General features: G+C 61.5%; 1 protein-coding gene across 4 annotated transcripts in view; it reads left to right on the top strand.

The window, feature by feature from the left end:
• SCARB1 (scavenger receptor class B member 1) overlaps positions 1-18730 on the top strand; it is a 58027-nt gene extending 39297 nt beyond the window's left edge. For 2 of the 4 annotated variants that reach the window (XM_081285258.1, XM_081285256.1), the window contains exons 8-13: positions 2791-2909; positions 6507-6580; positions 11483-11534; positions 12257-12403; positions 15154-15279; positions 17947-18085. In XM_081285258.1, coding sequence (XP_081141384.1) covers positions 2791-2909; positions 6507-6580; positions 11483-11534; positions 12257-12403; positions 15154-15279 — 518 coding nt within the window. In that variant the 3' untranslated portion in view covers positions 17947-18085. Of the gene's footprint in view, positions 1-2790; positions 2910-6506; positions 6581-11482; positions 11535-12256; positions 12404-15153; positions 15280-17946 lie in introns of all 4 variants that reach the window. The other 2 variants (XM_081285259.1, XM_081285257.1) reach the window with 1 other exon arrangement.
• Positions 18731-23060: the final 4330 nt, after the last annotated feature.

Genomic DNA, 23060 nt, shown 5'->3' with positions numbered 1-23060 from the left:
AAGCTGCCCATCACCAGGCCTCAGCTGGACTGTCCTCTGGGCTGGGTCCAGAACCCCCAGTGGCTGCCGGCTGGAAGTCCACCAGAGACCAAGCCCCGGGTCCTCCTCACTGCAGCCAGGGTCCCAGGGTCGCTCTGACTGGTCAGCCTTGCGTCCAGCTGTGAACTGGTCCCTGTAGCCAGGGCTGGGCTGGGCTAAGGCCAGGCTGGCATCTCACGCTCGGCCTCCTGCTCTGCGGGGAAGGCTGGCACCAAGGGAAGCAATGGCGGAGAGCAGGGGAGGGTCTGCACTGGGGCCAGGCCCTGCAGAGGGTGGCCCTGACTCTCGGCATGTCCACAGCAGACTCCCAGGGGCACGGGAGGACTCAGACACCCATCAGGACCGACTCCCTCCTCTAAGTGGAGGTACGCCAGGTGCCGAGCCGCCCGGCGGCTGAGCCTCCCATCCGGGCACGCCCTGCCCGTCCTACCCTGCACACCCAGCTCTGCCTGGCTTGGGCTTCCTGGGAGTGGATCCCGGTGCACGTGCCCTTGTCCTTGCTTTTCCACCACATGCTGCTGTGGCCACCCAGGTGCACACCCACAGGGTGCTCCTCCGTGGGAGCACAGCCCACCGCCCGGCCCCTTCCGCTGTTTACCTAGCTCCCGTGGGGCCTCAGTTGTGTTTGGTACGTAGGATCAAACCCAGAGGTGCTTTATCACTGAGCTCCAGCTCCAGCGCTTTTTAAAGAATTTTGAGACAGAGCCTCCCTAAGTTGCTGAGGCTGGCCTTGAGTTTTCCATCCTCCTGCCTCAGCCTCCTGAGCTCCTGGGATTGCTGGCTAGTTCCTGTGCTCTGACCATGGCTGGGGTGCTACTAGAACATTCTTGCACGTGCTGCTCGGTGCACCTGCCTCTGCATTTCTCTGGCATTTTACCTGAAGATTAAAAAAATACCCACACGCTTCCCTTTCCAGGCCTTGGAAATTTCTTGGACTCAGAACTCCCTCATCTCAAGCCTCCGGGCCTCTGACTTGCCCAACAGCATTCCTTAATCTCCATCCGAGGCAATAACATCGCTCGATGTGCCATAAAGCTATAAATTAATTATGCTTATTGCCTGGGCTGGTGTCTTCCAGGGTGTTTGGAAATGAAGTGGCCGGCAGGCTCGGACGTCTGCGTGCAGGTATTCGCAGCCACGTGGGCTTGCCGTCTGAGCCCAGGGCCGCGGGGGCGTAGCTCGGCTGCTGGTGTCCCAGGTTGGAGGCCTGGTGGAGCACCCCTTCCTCCCCAGGCCTTTGTTGATCCTCCTGTCTCGGCCTCCCAAGCTGCTGGGATTACAGGAGTGTGGCACGGCGCCCCACTCCCCAGCCCTTGTTAAAAAATATTTTTATTTAGAGACAGGGTCTTGCTGAGTTGCTTAGGGCCTCACTAAATTGCTGAGGCTGGTTTTAAATTTGTGATCCTCCTGCCTCAGCCTCCTGAGCTTCTGGAATTATAGGGGTGCACCACCGTGCCCATCTCTTTTTATTTTTTATTCTTAGGGTCTCGCTAAATTGCAGAGGCTGGCGTCACACTTGCGATCCTCCTGCCTCAGCCTCTGCAGTTGCGTGGGCCAGGACGCCTGGCCTGACGTTTCCTTGCTGACCAGCTCCGGCTTGGGTGTAGAGCTCTGGTTTAAACACTCGGCAGCTGTACGGAGAAGCACACTGCGTGCAGGGCAGGGTGTCGGGAGGTGGAGATGGGCCGGGCTAGAATGCGTGATCCGGGAAGGGGAGCAGAAGGACTTGGGGAGGACAGGCGACATGACACCTGGCTCTCACCTCAGACTGGTTTGAGAAGAGCCGTGGGGGCCAGGATCTGAGGTGGGGGGTGCACGTAGGCCCGAGTCGGGGTCACCACTGGCAGGGGAGGAGGGGCTGGTGGCTCTAGGAGGGGGACCTGGGACCACACAGTAGACCATTTTGAAATGTGCGATTCACGGGCATCTTGGCCGATCATGCTATCGCAGGGTCACTGCCTCTTTGATTCCAGAGCACTGTCACTCCCCCAAGCAGACCCTGTGCCCATTAACTGTCACCCCTCTCTCTGTCCCCCAGCCCCAGGCAACCGCCAGTCTGCTTCTGTCTCTGAGCATCTGTCCCTTCTGGAGCCTTGGGACACAGGGAGGCTCCTTGTCCACTCTGTTCCTCGGGCGGTGGCCGCGTCTGCGTGGGCTGGCGTCTGCCCGTTGGGTTGTCTATGGTGGGTTCGGCCTCACGTTTCTGTGTGGGGATTTCCACTCGGAGGGTGTGGCCAGCTGTCCCCGCTCACCCAGGACGTGCCACCCCTCAGACGGGCTGCTGGGGGCAGGTGTGTGGCGGGCCCAGGTGTGACACCTGAGCTCTCCGGTCCTGCTGCGCGGCCTGCGGAGACACTAGCGGCACTCAGCTTGGCGCAGAGGCCCGGCCCGCTCCTTCCCGCGTCCCCCGCGGTCTTCCTTCACGCACCTGCTCCCCAGGCACCCCACCCCTGCTGGCTTCTGCTGCTGTCCCCAGAGCCCGCTCTCTGCCTTCCTGGCCTGGCGTCTGTTGGAAGCCACCCCTCTTTGATGTCACTCTCCTCTAGTCCAGAGCTCGTCCCTCGCTGCGTCCCTGTGCCTGGGCCTCGGGCTCCTCCCTGGCTGGATGTTGGCGTCTGCCTCTGGTCATCGTCCCTGGCGAGCTCTGCAGACTGCGGCTCTGCCTCCGGGCTGCACCCTGGACCCCGCTCAGGGCCTCTGGACGAGCCGCCGTGGCCCTCCTCTGACGTCCCTGTGTCCTCTGCCTTCCAGGTGCACCCCTGTTCCTCTCCCACCCTCACTTCCTCAATGCCGACCCCGTCCTGGCAGAAGCAGTGGCTGGGCTGCACCCTGACCCGGAGGAGCACTCCCTGTTCCTGGACGTCCACCCGGTGAGCCCTGCCCGCCACGCACTGGGGCGGGTGGTTTCTCGGGAGTGGCCCCAGTGCAGGGCTGACCCATCGCTGGGGGCTGGCGGCCTGGTGGCCTGGCGTTCTTTGACAGTGGCACTTGGAGAATGTCGAGCCACCAAAGGTCCCTACTTTACCCCGGCTCCATAGGTCAGGGATATTATTGTCCTTTTATAAGGGTCTATAAACGGCCCTGGGATCGTAAATTAATTAGGACTTATCAGCCTGTGCTTCTTCTGCAAGTCCGGAGGCTGCTGGGCTGTGCCATAAAGATCTCCAGACACCAGCCGGGGACAGGCTCATCTGCAGATAAATCAGACTTGGGGACTCGTCCCATGTGGGGACCAGGAGGGATCCGTGCCCTCCCAAGGACAGGCCTGTGGCTCCCGGGCATCTCTGTCCCCTGCAATGTACCCAGCTGGACTCGGAGGCCCCCACTGCCCATTGGAAGATTCTGTGGGTTTCTGCTCCTGGAGTGGACACTCAGGTTCTACCCCAAAGACTTTTTTTAAAAAGTGATTTTTTAAGTTGAGACATAAAAGTCATAGGAGGCCAGGGCGTCCATGTCACCGTGTGCGCGCACGGGGCAGAGTGGCTGGGCCTCGCGCTCACTCCTGCTGAGGGCACGTGGGGTCCCCCTTCGTAGAGGTTTTTAAGTACCCAGCTCACCGACTCTGGCTCAGTCACCATGTCACACGGCCTATAACGATGGCCCAATGACTCCTCCTGTCTGAAAGTCTGTCCCTAGGCCTGGCCCCGGCCCCTGGACACCACCTGGCTCTCTTCTGAGTTCCAAGTTCTCAGGTTTTGCACATAGTGAGGCCGCACACTGTGGGTCTGTGCCTGGCCCAGTCACTTGGCAGGTCACCCTCAGTCACCCGTGTGGTCCCAGACCATGGGAGTCCCTCCTGTAAGGCCACACGGCAGCCCGCTGTGTGAACGGACCAGCTCTTCCTAACCCGCTGGCTCGCGATGGATGCCTGGCCTGATTCCGCTTCCTCGATGCTATCGGGGAACCTGGGGTCCAGCTGTCCCTGACCCACCCCCTGCCCTTCCTGGCCTGGCACGGTGCAGGGAGGCCGTCCCTCCTGCCCCTCAGAGCCCTTCCAGATGACCTTCTGCCCATTTTTCTTCCTGCTCCTCCGTGGACCTCCTTGGCCTCTGACGGAGCCCCGGGCCCAGCCCCAGCGTCCTTCCTCCCCTCTGACTCCACTCTTCTGGCTCCTCTCCGCTGGCTTCCCGAGAACCCCGCCTGAGCACGGCCTCCCCTGCCCTCGCTGATGGCTGCGAGTGAGGGGTTTTTTTTTTTTGGCTCTGAGTAGAGAGGCCAGAGAGGCTGGGAGTCCAGAGAGAGGCCGGCTGTCTTGGCAGCTGCGGGGCTGGCGCCTCCCCTGAGGCTGCGTTGAGGGAGCCCCTGCCGGGTGGGTCCTGCTGGCCGGAGCAGCAGGGTGCCGTGTGGGACCTCTGGTGTGGGTGTGGGCCGTGGACCCTGCACCTGCCGGGAGAGCCCCAGTGGCTGCTGGGCTGTGAGGCGGGGGGCGGGTGGCCCTGGTGGCCCACGTTCCTGTTCCCTGGGGGTGCGGGCCAGGCAGGACCTGGCCACCGAGGCCAAAAGCCCAGATTTCCTGGGGCAGGCAGTGCCCAGAGGCAGGGCCTGGAACCTGGAGGGAAAGAGGGTGGCAGGCGCTCGGGTTCCCAGGGCCCAGGGGACTTACTAGGGGTCTCTCAGGACTCAGCCAGGGTCGACTGAGAGGAGGACGCAGTGGGCCTGTGGGGGAGGCGGCCCAGGCTCCCCGAGGCTTCTCGTGGGCACGTAGGACGCACCCGCGCCCCAGCAGGGAGTGGTGACAGCTGGGGAAGGGCTTCCTGAGAGGCTTGCGCACCTTGGCCGGGCTGGTTGGGGCCATCCACGGCCCCCTGCCCTGCAGCACCAAGCTCGGGCCCCCGGAGGGAGAGCAGGCGCCGGCTTCACCCTGAGGGCTGTGCAGGTAGTTGGGGCTCAGTGAGCCCCGCTCAGCAGCTGGCCACGGAGGGCCCCTCTGGAAATCCAGGCTCCAGATAGCAGCGGTCTCTCTGAGGAGGGTGGTGTGGGCCTGGGGTGACCCCGTGGCCCTCCTGGTTCCAGGCTCGGGAGCTCCTCTTGCCCAGGCTGGGGACGGCCCGGGAGCTGCTGTGAGGGGAGGCGAGCCCTTTCCTGCGGGCGGGGATGGCCCTCCCTGACACCCGAACCTGGCGCCTCTGCCACCCCTGAGCTGGGGGGTCAGCTCCTACCGTCCAGCCTGGCCCTCGGGCTCCAACCTGGGCCTCTCCCTCTGTTATTTCCTGCCTTTGTTCTGGAAGCACCTTCCTGGTTGGAGTCTGTGTGTGGCACTTCTTTAGCTGTTGACTTTCTGAAACAGTGGCTCACTTACAAAGTGGATTGTTGTAGGTTTTTGGTTTTTATTTTTTGGTACCAGGGATTGGACCTGAGGCGCCTAACCACGGAGCCACGTCCCCAGCCCTTTTTTAAAAAAATCTATTTTATTTAGAGACAGGGTCTCGCTAAGTTGCCGAGACTGGCTTTGGGCACTCGCAGTCCTCCTGCCTCAGCCTCCTGAGCCGCTGGGCTCACAGCTGTGGCCACTGTGCCCAGCACAAAGTGGCTCCCTGCATACAGGGGCCCATCAGTGCGGCTTCAAACAGGAGATGACGAGAGCCTGCCAAAAACCAGGAGGTGACGCCGTATAAACAAACGGGACAGCCATCCTGGGCTCTGTGTGAAATGTGGTCGCTGCCCCGTGCTGGCCGAGGCCAGTTCTGGCAGAGAGGGAGGCCCGCCTGCTGTTGCAGAGCCGGGACCGCAGGCCTCGCCAAGGCTTTCCCTCTGGGTGATGGAGAAGTGGGGAGTGAACCCAGAGGACGCTGCCCCCATGGCTGGGTGTGGGTTGGGAGGGGGCAGCCCAGACGCGCCATCTGGGGCCTTAAGGTGACAGATGGAAAGGGTCAGGCCTCCTCCACCCAGTGACGGTCCCTTCTACCAAGGGGACCTTGACGTCATGGGCACGAGGGCTGTTTGGGAAGCCCCCATCAGTGCTTGGAACAGGGTGGGAGGCCCCCAGCCAGCTGCTCGCCCGAGGTTGATGGCAGCAAGCTCCCCGGGCAGCGGCTGGCCCGGGGTGTCAGATCAGGCGGGGGAGGCTTTATTGAGATGTCACTCCCAGGCGGAACTCCATCAGACCCACAGAGGGAACAGGGGAAGGGTCTGAGGAGAAACCGCGTGGAAGCTCGACCAGACTGGACTTTTATGGGGCTTACAGCAGGAAGGGAAGGGCTTGGGACAGGAAAAGGTGTTTCTAGGGTCCCTTGCCCCCTTGGAGTTGGTCAGGGGAGTTGGCTGAACTCCAGGATTGGCCAGGGGGTCCTGCTGATTGACAGGCGTTAGTCAGGAGATCTGGCTGATTGACAGGCGTTTCCGCCCGCATCTGATTGATGTGCTTTTCCGGTGCGGGCTGCTTTGTTCTAAGTTGCCACTAAGTCGCCACCAAGTCGCCGCCACCGACCTAACACAGGGGACATGTCCTCACTGTGTGCTCTCCACAGGTCACGGGGATCCCCATGAACTGCTCTGTGAAGCTGCAGCTGAGCATCTACGTCAAGTCCATCAAAGGCATCGGGTGAGTGGACGCCGGGAGCTGGAGCTGCAGGCTGAGCCGCCAGGGTCTCGGACCCCAGGGACCTGTCCCAGGAGCAGGGTGTGGATGGGAGGGTGCCTGCCGGGGTCCCGTCCCGTCCTGGGGGAGGCGGGCAAAGTGTTGATCTTAAATCTGTTCCCAGAGGAGGTTTTAAGCACTGATGTTCTTTCCTTTTAACTGGGTCCCAGGGATGGAGCCCAGCCCTGGGTGCACAACAGATGGGCATCTGCAGCCCCTTTTTAAAACTGCTGTTTGAGGCAGGTCTGGCTAAGTCCCTAGGCCCTGCTTAGTCTCTGGGTTGGACTTGAACTTGCTGTCCTCCTGCTTCAGCCTCCAGTTGCTGGGCTCACAGGCGTGGGCCACTGCGTCCGGCTTGCGCACTGATTTTTTTTAATAAGAGCTTTATGGAGACAGAATCCCCCACCACGAGACTCACCCTGGGAAAGCGTGCAGCCGAGCGCTTGGTGATGTATTCTAGGGGCCACAGTGGACTCTAGGATGTTCCCACCACTCCTAAAGGAACTCTGCCCCACCAGCAGCCCCTGTCCCCTCCCCCGGCCCCTGGCCACCATGGTCTGCTCCTGTCCCTGCGGACGACCCTGTTTTGGCCCCTCACACACAGAGTCTCACGCAGTGGCCTGTGTGTGGCACCCGGTCCTCAGGCTTACTGTGTCCTGAAGTGGGTCAGTGCTTCTCAGGGCCAGGCCCTCCCAGGTGTGAAATGTGCTGGACGTGCGGGGCTGCATGTGGCCCGTCCAGTTTCGGTGTAGACGTGTGCCTCCCCCGGGTCTGTGTGCAGGAGCAGGCCTCGGGCCACCAGTCACTCTGGGTCACCATTTGTGGGAACTGAATGCCTTTGTGCTGGCTCACATTCCTGCAGCGCCTGAGGCACCAGCGCCGCGTCCCTGTCCCTATCACTGTCCCAGTCCCTGTCCCCGCCGGCACTCCCGATGCCGAGTTGGATGGGCCAGAGGCGGCGCGGTGCGGCTTCGTGTCGGGGCCTGTTCTGCAGCATATTTGAAATGGCTCTGTTTGGAAGATTTCCTGGGAGATTCCTGGGCGGCAGGAATGTGAGCGTCTGTCTGGGTTGGTAAATGCCTGGCCTGTCCACCGGGCTCCCGGCCTGGCCGGGACCTGCAGACCCGACTGCTGGGGTGTCCTGGAGGGACCCCAGGTGCACAATGGACCCACTAGTAGCTGGGCTGTTTGATGACAGCCAGGATCCCCCGCTGCCACCTCCATGTCACTGGGCCAGGTGGGGACCTTGGCCAAGGAGCCAGGAGGCTGGGTCTGGGTCTGGGGTTTGGCCAGTCGCCACCCAGTACCAGTGGCTGGGGGCCTGGGCGCTGATGGAGGCCGGGGGCTGCTGCCAGGCTGGCCGGCCCCATCCCACCTCCCCTGAAGCCAGCAAGGTGTCTCAGTGGAGGTGACTCAACCGCAGGTGACCTCAACCCCAGGTGTCTTGCCGCCAGAGGGCTGGGAGGGGTGGCCACGGGAGGGGCCCAGAGACAGCGGCCACCAGGAGCCGCTGTGCTGCCTGCCCCCTGGGCGGGCACAGGGACGGTGCGAGGCACCCACACTCAGTCCCGTGGGTTCTCCCAAAGGCTTCGGAGGGGCAGAGGCTGCGCCCTAAGCCACCCTCCCTCTGTCCCCACAGCATCTCTGTGGCCTTCTCTGAAGGTGACACATGCAAGCCCACCCACCCACTGGGAAGCTGCACTGGGTCCTGAGGACACTGGGCTGGGCTGGGCCTGCGTGTCCCCCGCGGCTGCAAGCCCAGCCCCTTCCTTCCCAAGCAGGCTTGGGACGGGGGCCTCGGGTCCCTGGCCACCTGCTCACTGCTCTGACTCAGCAGCAGTGACAACAAGCTCCTATGACAAGGAGAGATGCCGTGGGGTGGCGGGTGCCCGCGGCCACCGTAGCAGATGCCCACGGCCACCGTAGCAGACTGGTGGCTTGGAACGGCACACATGGGTCACCTGACAGCAGTTTGGAAGGGGCCTCTGGGCTGAGGGCAGGATGGGCAGGGCCTGTTCATCCCAGGGGCTCTGGGGGCCTCTAGAGAGAGGCACCCAAGGTCCTCGGCCCATGACCTCCACCTCAAGCCCTGATCCTCAGGCCCACTGTGCTGGGTGGCATCTTCCAGTCCCCGGCCCCTGACGTCCTGCTCCACCGTCGTCCAGTCCCCGGCCCCTGACCTCCTGCTCCCGTCTCCAGGGGCCCTGCCCTCATAACCCAGGATCACCCCCGTGTCAAGGTGCTCAGCCAGACACCTCCGCGGAGTCCCTCTGCCACGCGAGGGCACATCTGCACAGACCTGGGGACTGGGGCTCAGGCACCTTTGAGACGGCCCCAGCCCCCAGGGCCTGGGCAGGGCTTGGATCCCCGGAGTGGTGGCGCCACCGGCCCCAGGAACAGGGACCACACAGGTGGGGATGGAGGAGTGAAGGGTCCCTCTGGGTACAGGCGAATGACAGCCATCGTCAGGACACCTGACACCAAGAAGCAGGCACTGCTGCACACCTGCACGTATTCTAGCGCACGAGGGCCGCACAACAGCCACGTATTTTAACTCTCACCACTGCTACTCCCTGTTTATAAAGAAAGAGAGTGGAGTTCAGAGAGGTTGAGAGAGCTGTCTGAGGTGGCACAGCTCACAGAGGCAGAGCTGGGATTCATCCTGGGGCTGTGGGCTGCACGGTCTCCCCTGTTAACTGCTGAACGTGTGGACTTCTGGTGGGTGGGGAAGGGAGAACGCGGGCCTGGGTGCTGGACAGAAAGAACTGGCGTGGAGGGAGGGACAGACTACCCAGGCACGTGGGCACAGCTACAGGGTCGGGAGCCCAGACCCACACACACAGGGCGTCGATGCTCACTGTGTGCTTGCTCCGCGCCTTCACGGGCCGCGTGCCAGTCAGCCTGGCTCCCTCGGCCCTCAGCTTACTGCTGGTGGCTGCTCCTGCCCAACGGGGCACAAAGGGCCAAGGGCCACCCACGTTCCGAGCTCAGGCTGGCTGGGGACCCCTGTCCACGTGGCGTGTAGGGGCCCTGCTTGCTCTGTGCCTGCTGGGTGGGAGCCCGGCTGCCGATCCCGCGTGACCACCCTGTCCACCTGCTGCAACAGGCCAAGGGCGTGTGTGTGTGTGGTGGCGGGTTCAGAGCTCAGCCCGACCTTCTCTAGGGCCAGGCCAGCGGGCTCATGTCCCCCGGGCCCTTGAACCCCGCGCAGGAGCTCTCTGGCCAGATCGGCACCAGCAATGCCTCTTCCCCGGAGTTTTGTTACTCCTTTAAAAATAAACTGGAAATTTTAGAATAGTCTTAGATTTATGGAAAAGTTACAGACGTACTACAGAACATCTGTGTCCTGCCCTGGTGTCCTGTCATACCCTGGGTGGACCAGGATCCACGCTGCTCCTCGTTTCCTTAGTTTCCCCTTGAGTTCTGCTCCGATGCCATTTTATTATTATTATTAGTAGTAGTAGTAGTAGTATGGGGATTGCACCCAGTGTGCTTACCCACTGGGCCACGTCCCAGCCCTTTTTATTTTTTATTTTGAGACAGGGTCTCACCAAGTTGCTCAGGGTCTTGCCAAGTTGCTGAGGCTGGCCTCGAACTTGCCCTCCTCCTGCCTCAGCCTCCTGACCACTGGGCTCAGTCTCCTTGTTCTCGATGCTGTGGGGGCCTCTGTGGGGATGGGTCTGACGTCCTCTCGTGGTCAGCAGGCGGTGGGTGCGGGAGGAAGAGTGCTGAGCGAAGGTGCCGGTCCTTGTCACAGCACGTCCAGGGCGCAGACTGTCCACAGACCTCACTGCTGACCCTGACCCCGGGTGAGGTCATGTCTGTCAGCCCTTTACTGCCCCTTTGACATTCTGTTACTTGTTACGGTGGCACACGTTTTAAGGTCACTCTCTTCCTGGCGGGAAACTAAGTGGAGCTTCCCGTGCTCTGTCCCCTGTCACCTGCGGAACCCCTGCCCTGCGTCCCCTGCTTATTTACATTCACTATGTGTTGCCAGAGATGCAGATGCTGCCGAGGGTTTCTCTAGGAGTCCGTCCTGGATCATTTCCGCAGCTTGCTTATCATGCCTGACGCGTCTCAGACACGTTCGTTGGCGGCCTGTGAGGACCCCGTCCCTCCCTGTCGGACATTCTGCAGTGTTCACTGCACAGAGACGCCCTGGAGGAGGCCCAGGGTCCTCCGGGACATTCAGGCCGTCCCTGTCGTCCTGGGTTTGCTGTTCCAAGCAACACTGGGCACCTTCAGGGCAGTTACTGAAGAGTGTCCTGCTGGTCATGAGGTTGTTGGTGGATTAGGTTTGGCTGAGAGTGCAGGAGACACAACAGCTGTGACTCAAACAGGACAAAGCTTTACTGTTATCCGTTCAGTCTTCTGGAGGACATTGGGAGGCAGACGTCCTGGGGTGCTATGACAGCCCGAGACATTCATGGTCCAAGTTCATCCCCTCATTTTGATCCATTTTCCTAACACGCGGTTTCCATCTTCAAGGTGGTCTAAGTGGTCTAAAGGGCTGCCAGAGCTCCAGCTATTGCATCTGCATTTCACACATCTGAAAGGGAGAACAGAAAGTGTTTTCCTCCCAGCTACTCTACATAATGCTTCTGTGAACATCCCAACAACCAGAATTTGGTCACATGGCCCTCCCTGCTCTCAGCGAGAGAGACAGAAACAGTCTTTTACCTGGGAGCATCACAAACTTGAATAAAATTGGGGTTCTAAAAGGGGTGTATGGGAATCAGCTAAGTCCCATCAGCCTAGCCGTTGAGTGGCCCAGAACCACATCCCTCCTGACCCTGGAGCCACCGTCCCCGCCCACATCTGTGTACCGCACCCTGTCACAACTCACCTGCTCTGTCTCACTTCCAGACAAACCGGGAAGATCCAGCCTGTGGTGCTGCCACTGATGTGGTTTGGAGAGGTAAGGCTACCCAGCCGCAGGTCGGGACCCTGGGGGAGGGCAGGGCTGGGCCAGGGGATGGGACTGTCCCCAGACTTTATGTCCATGCCAGTGGGTTGCAAGGACCATGAGATGGGGGTGCCAAGCAGTGCGTCCCAGGTGGGGTGTAAGGTGATTTTGTGACTGCTGTGCCCACTTCCACGGGGAGAAGAAGGGTAGCTGGTTTTTCAAGGAAGTCAAATTTTTCCTTTAACTTCTCTCCAAGCTTTTTAAAATTCCTTATGGGTTTTTTATTTTTTAATTTAATTTTGTTAAGATACATTATTTTGTTTTGTTACGTTATTTCTAGCCTCACCCAGATTGCTAGTGGCCTGGAGGGATAGGTCAAGTTTAAGGTCAAGGTCACTGCAGCTCACAGCCCGTGCTGGTCCAAGCCACACAGTCCCCGGGCGCCACGTGCTTTTCCGCTCGTAGCCCCGTAGCCCCGGCCCCAGAGGCTCTCAGACTCCGGCTCCTCATTGGTCAGGTTAAGATAGGGCGGCCACGTGGGAGGGGCTCGTGGGCCAGGTCTGCCTGCCATTGGTAAGGCTGTGATCACATGGTTCAGGCCCCTGCAAGGTCGTCTGGGAAATGTAGTCTCACTGAGCGCACCGAGGGAAGGTGGGCGCCTGGACCCTGGTGGGCGGGCGAGGGCGCAGGGCTGCGGAACGGCCGCGTGGGCCCAGCTGTGTGCCCTTCCGCAGAGCGGGGCCATGGAGGGCAAGCCGCTGCAGACGTTCTACACACAGCTGGTGCTGATGCCCAAGGTGATGCACTACGCCCAGTATGCGCTGCTGGCCCTGGGCGGTGCGCTGCTGCTCGTCCCCATCATCTACCAGGCGCGGAGCCAGGTAGGTGACTGCGCGAGGCCCCGGGTTTGCACCCGGGCCGGGCGGGCGTCGGGTTGATCCGCCCTCACCCTTCACTCTGCCGCCTCCTCGCATCTCTCTCACCCTGCGCAGCCTCTGCTCTGCTTCCTGGTGGCCTGGGACCTCCCCGGGGCCGCAGCGGGCGTTGGGGGGTGAGGCCTGGCTCTCATTCAGCAGGTGGGCACCTGTGAATGCCAGGCTGCTAGGCCAGGGCGTCCAGGTCCCCGCTCGGGGGGCAACCAGGCTGGCACTCCTGAGGCGGGAGACAGGAGAGAGCCAGGTTAATATGAGAAGAGATAATTTTACCAAAGATAGAGGGTCATAGAGAAAGTGACCAGCCAGAGCCCCTGCTGTGGAGCTGAACTGCGACACCAGCCACGTCAGTGTGTGCAGGTTTGTCTCAGCCTCGGAATGTCAAAGACACATCTGAATTTAACTGGAATATGTCTGAAATGTTATTGTCGCAATAAGAACCAACAGGAAAGATATGGGAAGTTTTGCAAAATTTTTCCCCAAATCTTTGAAATCCAGTGTGTCTTTTACACTTAGAGCAGCTCTCCATTCGGCTCACCCTGTTTGAAAGGTCTGTAGCCACTGCATGTGGCTCCCAGACTGAACACCCCTGTCCAAGGAGGTAGGACAAATACAGAGAGGAAAGGCCTCTGGAGTGTTGGAATCCAAGCTTAGATGCAAGTGCACAGCACCCAGAAAGTGCTACAGATGGAGGGAGGGTCAGTGCAAAGACCCTGGGCCAGCAACAGGGCAGGCACAGTGGGGGGTCGGGCAGGGCCAAGGTGGCTGGGGGAGGGAGTCCTGGGAGGGACAGGAGATGGAGTCTCAGAGAGCACATGAGCAGGTAACTTGGGGTTTTTTAAAGAGGAGTCACTTTGTCACCTGAGTGGCAAACGGGTCCTGGGCCAGGAGGGTCAGGAGCAGGGAACCAGCGAGCAAGATTGAGAGCAGCTTGTATCAGGAGAGGGCAGAGGGGAAGATCTGTGGCGGGTGCTGGAGATTGAAGCCAGGGTGCTTTACCCCTGAGCCACGTCCCCGGCCCTTTTTATTTTTATTGTGAGATGGGGTCTCACTAAGTTGCTAGGGCCTTGCTAAGTTGCTGAGGCTGGCCTTCGACTTCCAATCCTCCTGCCTCGGCCTCCCCAGCCGCTGGGATCACAGGTGTGTGCCACCCTGTGACCAGTTTGTTTTTCGTGGCATTTGCTCGCACACATCTGCTGAGACACTTATTTGAGGGCTGTGCTGGGCACAGGTGGCGGGGATTCAGAACAGACCAGAATACATAGTCTGTCCCACAGATCTGGGTCAGCAGGGCGGTCTCAGGTTGCGGGGCACAGGGCAGATGGGTGAGCAGCCGAGATGGATGGGGGCTGCTGCTCTCAGGCAGGCGTCTGGAAAGGCCCCCCAGGGGCACACCTGAGTTGACCCGAGGCTTCCTGAGGGCCTGGGGACCCCGTGCCAGCCAGTTTCTCTCCTGCCCCTGGGAAGCTCTGTTCCCTGCTTGCTTGCTACCTGTACTCTTGCTCTCCGTGGGCCCTTCCCACTCTAACCGGGGCCCCACGTCCCTTCTACCTCTGGCCTTGGGGAGCAGTTCCCAAGCGCCCCCTGGCCACTCCCTCTCCCTTGCTGCCGGGAGCCGAGGCCCAGCTGGTTGTCACTTGCCTAGCAAAGTGAGTGCCCAGTGTGTCCCAGGTTACCGTGGGGACCGGGGGCAAAGCTCCCTGCAGACAGATGTCACAGTGTCCTTCAAGGACACCCAGCTGCTGCAGCCTCTGAGGGGCTGGGACAGAAGGGGCCCTGGTCCGCTGGCCCCTGTCTCTGTCCCAGTCAGGCAGGGGGATGACGAGACTGAGCGTGAAGGTCCCCCCTGTCCCCAGATCAGCGCCCCGCCCCATCCACGAGGGGTTTCCTCGGCCGGGTTCTGTGGGGCCTCTTCCCACAGCTTCGCCAGAGGCCGGATGAGGGATGCGTGTCCATCACCTGCGCTTTGCCTCGGCAGCTCAGGCCTTTCCTGTCTTTATGTGTCCTGAGTTTCTAAATTGCACTCCGATGAGCTCCGTGTGTTCCCGTGTCTCTGTGGAGAGAGTTTTCTAAAGTCTTTGTTGCGGGGCAAAAAAAATAATCCTAAGTATTTTAACAGAAAAATCTCTTATGTCCAGTCGATTTAAAATGCCCCTGTCCCAGTGGAGCTCATGTGGGGCCTGTCCTCAGCATCCCTGGGCCCTGATTCCACCCCAGCACCAGAGCCACAAAGGAGACACAATGGCCCCAGACCAGCCATCGGCCTCGCCACCCCCTGCCCAGAGGCACATTAAGTAATGTGCCGGACCTCTTTGGCCAGGCTTGGCCATCCTCAGAGTGGGCTTCTGGTCTAGGAGCAGCCACAGCTCCTTCTGGTCTCAGCTTCTTCTGGTCTCAGCCTCCTCCCATTTCAGCCTCCTCTGGTCTCAGCTTCCTTTGGTCTCAGCCTCCTCCCATCTCAGCCTCCTCTGGTCTTAGCCTCCTCTGGTCTCAGCCTCCTCCCATCTTGGCCTCCTCTGGTCTCAGCCTCCTCTGGTCTCAGCCTCCTCTGGTCTCAGCCTCCTCCGGCTGGGAAGAGCTGCTGGACCCTAAAACCCCACACCCTTCCTGTCCCCTGTTTGCTTTGGGAAACACAGAGCGGAGCGCGACCCTCACGGCTGGGCCGACGTGGACTATAAATTAGCTTGGTTGTCTTCTAGGACAAATGCTATTTATTTTGGAGTGGTAGTAAAAAGGGCTCAAAGGATAAGGAGGCCATTCAGGCCTACTCTGAATCCCTGATGACGCCTCCTCCCAGCGTTGTGCTGCAAGAAGCAAGACTCTAGGTGGGTACCAGGTAAAGCCCCTCCCAGGGGCCAGCCCAGGGAGCTCTCTGCAGTGCGGTTTCTTTGATCCCCGGTGGCTGTGGGCTGCTCTGGGTCAGTTTCGAGGTCACAGTAGGAAGGCAAGGTCCAGGCGAGGCCGGCTGCTCCTGAACCTCTTCCCAGGGGGGCCTGGAGGGCCAGAGCCTCCTGGGGCGGCCTCCTGGGCTGGAGGTCTGCATTTTAATAGACCCTAGGGGCATCTTGAAGGTTCAGGGACCCCTGTTTGAGACACATTGGCCTAAGCCTGGTAAGACTAATCAAGAACAAAGAAGGCATCCATTGAGCACCAGCTGTATATATCCAGGACTGCTTCTGCTGGACAGGTCACCAGATTGAGCACAAATAAGAAACAGGAAGCCCAGTACAGGTGGGTTCCAGCCCAGCAGCCAGTGAGTGACCTTGCAGTTGGGGACATGCTCAGATCAACACCTGCAGGAGACGCACCTGAATTCGGGCGTTCAGGGCTCCCTGGTTTTCACCCAGAAGCTCGGCCTGTGAGGAGCAGGCAGTGCCCGGGGCTCCCGGGGCCAGGTCTTGAGGGGAAGAGCCGAAGGCCCTGGGCTTGCCTTGGGCTGGGCCAGGGTGAGTCATGTATCTGCCCGGGGACAGCTGCTATTTTAGTTTCTCGGAAATGTACCGCCCTCGCACCAGCCTTGGCCAGACCTCTGGGTCTCAGTCGCTGCCCACCTGGGTGTATGGGGTGCTCTCGCCTCGGCCAGTGGTCATCGCCAGCGGGCTTCAGTTGCCAAGGCCAGGAACTGGGCCAGAGGAGGAAGTCAAGGGGAGTGGGCAGCGGCGGCAGGGCCTCAGGTTGGCAGGAGGGAGGACGCTGTGTCCCGGCCAGGCCTGTGGCCCCTCTGCCCACCTGGGAACAGCGGGTAGACAGGGGGTGGGGCCTGCTCTTGTCCAGCGGGTGTCCTGAGGAGGGCTCCCTGCTGTGGGGGGTGAGCATCCTGGCCAGGCCCCTCTCCTGCCCGCCTCCCGAGGACCCCGCCAAGGACCCCACTGGGAGACCTATGAGCTGGGCACACTTGGGTGGTGTCCCTGCCCCCCAGCCCCCAGCAGAAGCGTGTCTGGTGTCCCTGGGGACAGGCCGAGGTGGCAGTTAGTCAGTCTTAGCCTGGGGAGGGGGTAGGGAGGTCCCCGTGTCTGCACCCCTGGACAGAACCTAGGCACCCCCCCCAGTGGGGCAAGACACACCTGGGGTCTCCCTCCCACAGAACCCAGCCCCAGCCACCCCCTGCCTTCCAAGGGCAGCCTGTCCCCAGGACACCCGGCCCATCCAGGATGTCTAGGCCTCAGCCTGGGCTGGCAGCTCCTGGGGGGGCCTCCACCCTAACAGACCTGGCAGGGCACTCCCCACTTTGCCCTGCACCTGGGGATGGGGTGGCCCCAGGAGGCCGCCTTGCTGGAGAGAAGGGGAAATGGCCTCCACCAGCCCAGAGGGGATTTTTAAATGAATAAGAACCGGAAGGCCCTGCAGAGCTTCTAAGGGGGGGCCGGAGCCTTGTGCAGTCGACAGCCTGGGCCACTGACGGGGAGGGGGCCCTCCTGAGAACCCCTGGCCCCTCCCCACCTTCTCATTGCCCCCCCCCAGGCGGGGGAAGAGAGGGGGAAGTTGGAGGGACCTGCTTCACATGCTGGCTCCAGGGCTGTGAGGTCCCCAAGAGGGGGTCCCTTTTCCTCCTAAGGGAGACTTTCCGTCATGGGGAGGACTGGCTTCTGCAGGAAGCCCTAGGTCTGCCCATGGGGAGGAACAGGGCAGGCCCTTGGGGGTGGTGAGCTGGGGCCCTGGTTGGCAGCAGGGGGGTGGGGGTTCCCGCTGTCCTCAGGGTAGGGAGGCCTGGGACGGGGCCTGTCCTAACATCACTGTCCTCTTCTTCTTAACTTCTTAACTCAAACTTTCTTTTTTGGTTCAGGGATTGAACTCAGGGGGCACTCGGCCACTGAGCCACGTCCCCAGCCCTGTTTTTTATTTATTTAGAGACAGGGTCTCACTGAGTGGCTTAGGGCCACGCTTTTGCTGAGGCTGGTTTTTAACTCGCCATCCTCCTGCCTCAGCCTCCCAAGCCGCTGGGACCACAGGCGAGGGCCACCATTGTGCCTGGCTAACTCCAACTTTTGAGTGTGAACCTAGATAAACTCTCATCCCAAGTCCCTCGACCTCTGTTCTATCTCGTGCTTTTCTGTGTCCTCTGTCCCTCTGTTCAAGTCCCGCTGCCCCCACCCTCGCCAGGACTTTCCCCCCAACACTGGACGTGTGTGGCTTTGCCAGCTTAACCGAGGCTGGGGGCCGTCAGCGTGATCTGCAGGGTCCCTTCCTGTCTGTTGGGGACAGCTGCCCAGTGCAGTGCTTCCCTGAGGCTGTGCGTGTCTGTGGGGCGGAGGCCACGTCCAGGCTGCCAGTGGACAGCCCTCTCCCTGCAGTGGTCAGGTCTCTCTGGGGCTGTTTCCTTGTCTCTGAGAGGGGTGGGAGTGGGGCAGGTGGGGCACTGAGCCAGGGAGGGCCTTGGTGACGTGTCCAGCCTCTGAGTGTCGGTGTCACCGTGGGCAGTGGGAAGGGGCTCTGTGTGGGCTGCGGGCGGGCTGGTGGCGGGGATGGTGACCCAGCTCCCCCTCTCTCCACAGGGCAGCAAAGGTGACGGGGGCCAGCCCCACCCGGTGGCTCAGCCCGCCCGGCCCCCCAGCCCCTGCGCCCCGCTCCTCCAGGACTCCCCCAGCGGACGGCCCCCCAGCCCCACGGCCTGAGCCCCGCCGGCCGCACCCTGCACCCCGCGTGCCCAGGCGCGCAGACACACTCAGGGACGGAGCTGCGCCAGGGACGGGAGAGGCCGCCAGGAAGCCATCAGGAACCTTCTCTCCAGGTGACCTGTGGCCTGGCCACAGGCGCCGTGGATTAGCCCTCTCCTGGGAGAGGATGGCCACCACCTTCTGCTCCCGGCTCCCTGCAGCCAGCGTGGCCCCAGCCACAGAGGACGGGCCTGTCCCCTGCAGGCCTCTAGTGCCAAAGCCAGGCCAGCAGGGCCTGGTCCTGCCCCTCGCCCCGGCCCCTGGGCCTGGCCCGGGCTGGAGCCGCTTTGAGTGGGCCTCAGGAACAAAGGGCAGAGGGCTCCCTGCCAGGCTCCCAGCGCCCTGCCCCATCACAGCGGCCCCGGGCGAGGGTCTGGCCCTCCTCCCTGACCCACATTGTCCTGTACACTGAGCCGGCCACTCCCTGGCTGGGTGGCTGCAGCCTACCCCAGCCACCCGGGTCCCCAGCTCCAGGTGCCCGGGGGAGGTGGGAAGGCCCCGGGACCCGTAGTGCCCCTGGTCCCAGGGACAGCCCAGGCCCCTTTTCTACTGGAAGAGAAATGGGTTTGTCGTGTTTTACAGCTGACTCACTGTGGAAGCAATAAACTTTGTAAGAACCGAGCCTGTGTCTGGGTGTGCCGCTGGGGCCGGGGCCAGTGCTGGGAGCTGGTCCTGCCCAGAACTGCTCTCTGGCGGGGGCCAGGCGCTGCCCGCCTCTGCTGCTGTTGCCCTGTGGCCTGCCGTCCCCTCAGGGTCCCCGTGGCCAGCGCCTTCACCCATTGGTCTGTGCACAGGGCCAGTGCCCAGAGCACAGCAGTCCCACAGTCCTGGCTCTCGGCTGGCCCAGGTTGGGTAGGAGGGGCGGGCAGGAGGAGGGGCCCCGCAGAGGTCTCCGTCCCAGGGTCAGATGGCTGCAAAGGCTGGTGCTGCCCCCGTCGAGGAGGACCTTCCAGTGACTGTCCACGGGCCATGGATTTCGTTGCAGTGGGGAGATGACTTTTAGCACCAAATGTTGAAAAAAGCCACTGGACCGGCCTCTGACGGCCACAGAGTCTTGCCTGTCCCCAGGACTTCCTGTCCTCTTGTCCCTAGGATTTCAGGGTTCTGTAGTTGGTGACGCCCGCCCTCTGCACAAGGTGACTCTGAGGTGTGGTGACGACATGTGTCGGGTGTCTTGGGACCATCCAAGTATCACTGTGAATTTTGAGTCGGGGCTGGCTGCCCAGGCCAGTCCCAACTCCTGGACTCAGTGGTCCCCCCCTCGGGGCTGCAGACGCTGCCCCCACGCCCGCGGGACTATTCTGTCTTATGTTTTGATCTGGTGTCTCCCTGGTCCCGGGCCACCACCATCTGTGGCCTCACCTGGCCGGTCCCTGGTCTGCGGGGAGACAGAGCAGCCCCCACCCAGCCTCCTTGGGCTCGGGCTCCAGTGTGTGGGTGGGGCCTACGGGCCATCTTGTCACATTGTCACTTACCCGAGAAGCGTCTGTGGCAGACCTGGCCCTGTGTCCTTCAGGGGGGTCTGAACTCCACCCCTGAGCCGCATCCCAGCCCTAGTGTATCTTAGAGACAGGGCCTCACTCAGTTGCTGAGGCTGACTTTGAACTCATGATCCTCCTGCTTTGGCCTCCCAAGACACTGGGATTACAAGCGTGGCCACTGCGCCCGGCTGTCACCCAGTCTCTAGATTTGTTCTCAGAACCAGTGTTTGGGGTCCCCTCGGGTGGGGGCTGAGGTCGGGAGGGCCCTGCCTGGCTGCTGCGGGGTGGGCCCACAGGGCCATGCGAGGAGCCAGGCCTGTAAGGGGCCCCCTTGCAGCCCCGTTGGCTGCCCTGGAAGCTGAGTCCACGTCCCCCTGTGCCCCCCTCCTGGTCATTTGAGCATCACCAGGAGGACTCTCCACTTTCCTGGGTACAGGCCTCATCACCGGCATGTCTGACTTGCCCTCACCTCTGCTAGGACAGAAGGGGACAGGACCCTGGGAGCAGTGCGTGTCCCGGGGACCCTGCCCCACGTCCACTGTGTGACCATTAAGCTTCTGAATGTCCTTCTGGGGTTGAAATCTTTGCCACCACCTTGGTCCCTAACCCAGCCAATGACTTCACCCTGGCCTCAGTGAGGATGGGCTCTGGGTCACCTGCAGGGTCACCCCCCCAGCCCCTTGGCGGTCCCCCGGGACCTAGGCTGTCTGAGGACCTTCTCCCTGCTGCAGAGCCCCGTGGTGTGACCCTGCTCTCCCTCCCCCGACTCCCTCTTCTACTTGGACTTTTATGTGGAAAGGAGGCACCATGCCTCTGTGACCTGGGGTCCCCGAGCCAGGCTGTCACTGGGATCCTTCACCGCAAATGCACTGCTGTTGGTTGGGCTGTCCCTCCAGGGACCTCGGGGCTGCCTGTCCCAGAACCCTCTGCATGCCCCATGATGTCCCCTGGGCAGGGAGCATTGGGCCGCAGGGACTTGCCCTCCTCCTGTCTTGCTCCGGCCCTGCCCTCATCAAGGACACCGGCCAGCGGCCTCCCCCGGAGGCCACGACCTCTCCTGATCACATGGAATCCCCCCGTCTTGGAAGTCCGGGGCACTTTGTACCCCAGTTGACACTAGAATGTCTAGAGCATCAGATGGCCTGACCCTGGTTCCCGTAGCCCAAACCACCAGGCCCTGTAACAGAACTTCGTGTCCCTGCCACTGTGCGGGACCCTGGAACATGCCTCTCCGGGTGTTACTGGTTCTCTTCTATATCCCCCCACTCCCTCACCTCTGTGGGGCCCCGGACAAGTCACACGACCTCTCTGGAGCCCCCGTTTTCTCCTTTTAAAACAGAGTGCCAGTGTGGTGGCATATGCCTGTAATCCCAGCGATTTGGGAGGCCAAGACAGGAGGATTGCAGGTTTGAGGCCAGCTTTGCAACTTAGGGGGGCCCTGTGTCAGAATACAAACTTTAAGGGCTGGGGCTGGGGCCCAGTGGTAGAGCGCCTGCCTCGCATGTGTGAGGCACTGGGTTGGATCCTCAGCACCACATAAAAATAAAGACAGATATCGTGTCCATCTACAGCTAAAAAAAATATTCAAAAAACATTGTTAAAGGGCTGGGGATGTGGCTCAGTAAATTGCCCTGGGTTCAGTCCCCAGCAGCCCCTGCCAAAAAAAGTGAGTCAGACCACCTGCAGGGCAGTAGGAGGACCAGCCCAGGGGCAGGGAGGGGCCTGTGGAGTGGGCCAGGTGGTTTTGGTCCTCTGGAGCAATGGGAACGGTGGGTCCCTGCCTCTTGGGTTCAGCATGCCGCTGAGAGGTGGCCCTATGTGGTGGGCCCGGGCTGGGGACTCTGTGTTGGCCATCACAGTGGGGGTCTCCCTGTTCCCTCCTCTGTGGTCCCTCACCAGGCTGCTCCACAGTCTCCCAGCTGCCACCTGCCCTGTGCCACCCACTGTCCACGTAGCAGCCTGAGTCTGTGCCCTGTCCCTGCAGGGCTGGCTGCCGGGCAGTTCTGGGGCCGGACACTAGGGGGCAAGCTGTGCACACGGTCGGTCTGCAGGTACCTCCCTGGGTGCCGTGGGCCACACGCCCAGTCCCTTGAGTGGAGTGACAGAGGTCAACTTGGGTTTGTGTCCCCATGGTCAACAGCCTGGCTTTGGATGGTGTGGTCACATGGGTGTCTTGGTCTCTCTGCCAAAGCATGTCCTGAGTAGTCCTAGGTTTTCAAAGGGGTCTTGGAAGCAAGAGTCCACCCTGCACCTTCGCTCCTCTGCCCGCCACAGAAGGGCTCTGGCCTGGCAACGGCTGCCTGCAGCCTCCGCTCCGCCCAAGCTGCTGGGTGGCTTTGGAGCCATTCATAACCTCTCTGAGCCGCCTGCTGCCTGCCCACGAGGTGGAGTGAAGGTCGGTTTGGGGCAAACCTGAGCCCGGGACTCCAGTGATAGACCTCGATGCTGAGCCTCCAGCAGCACTTACTGGACACCTCCTGTGTGCAGAGCACTTGTGACCTGAGGGGTGAGCGGATGCCCCCGACCTGCATTTCAGCTCGGGTTTGGTGTGCACTTTGCAGCAGCGTGCCCGAGTCACCTTGGGCTGGTTCCCAGGAAGGGGACACCCCTGGCCAAGGGGAGGCCAAGACGTGACCAGGGAGGACAAGTTGGGCTTCAGCAGCCCAGTTCTCCAAGGAGGGCCAGCAGTTGCTGGGCTGTGGACAGATTGCACTTAGAGACGGTCAACAGGGACCTGTGGGGACCCGGCCAGGCACCCACGCCATCCGCCTTGGAGACACGGATGGCAAGACCAGGAAGCTCTCACAGGTGGACAGCCTTGGGCGCGAGCAGACATCTCCCAAAGAGTGGTTGGTGCCGGAAAGGGAGGAACGAGTCTCTGGGGGAGGGAGAGGTCGCCTCCGTGAGAGGGTTTCTAGAAGTTTCCTCTGAGAAGTTCCATGTATGCTGAGAGCCCTTGGGGAACCAGGAAGGGCGTGTGCAAAGGCCCTGAGATAGCAGTGTGCAGAGCAGAAGCGAGTGGGGTGAGGGGGCAGAAAGCCAGAGGGTGGGCCCAGGGGTGTGGAAAGCTAGGTTGTGATTCAGGGTTCAGATGCTGAGGGAACCCACTAGAGGGGCAGGGAGCCTTGGTGAGGCAGGCATGGATGGGGAGGGGTCCCAAGGAGACAGGCCTGACCTGAGGAGGGGGTGGTGCCCCGGGCTGGGGTGGGGCAGATCTGGGGCGTATTTGGGGGCCCAGAGCTGGGACATGGAGGTGCTGAGAGGGTCCCTGGGAGGAAGGAGCCCTTCAGCTGGGAGGAAAGCACAGGTCTGGCTCAGGTGTCCCCTCAGAGGACCCAGGGAATGCCCTAGAAGAGGCCGGGACTCCCTGCTGGGCTGCAGAGAGTGAGGCCTGCCCTGCCCTGCTCTCTGGTGCCCTCCTCCCGCCAGGCCTGCCCATGGGAGGCAGAGGGTCAGGCTCAGGGTGCTGGT

The sequence above is a fragment of the Spermophilus citellus genome (genome assembly GCF_964194105.1).
Source record: "Spermophilus citellus genome assembly, chromosome: 3".
Classification (NCBI taxonomy): Eukaryota; Metazoa; Chordata; class Mammalia; order Rodentia; family Sciuridae; genus Spermophilus; species Spermophilus citellus.
This window is presented reverse-complemented; position numbering and strand designations above follow the sequence as displayed.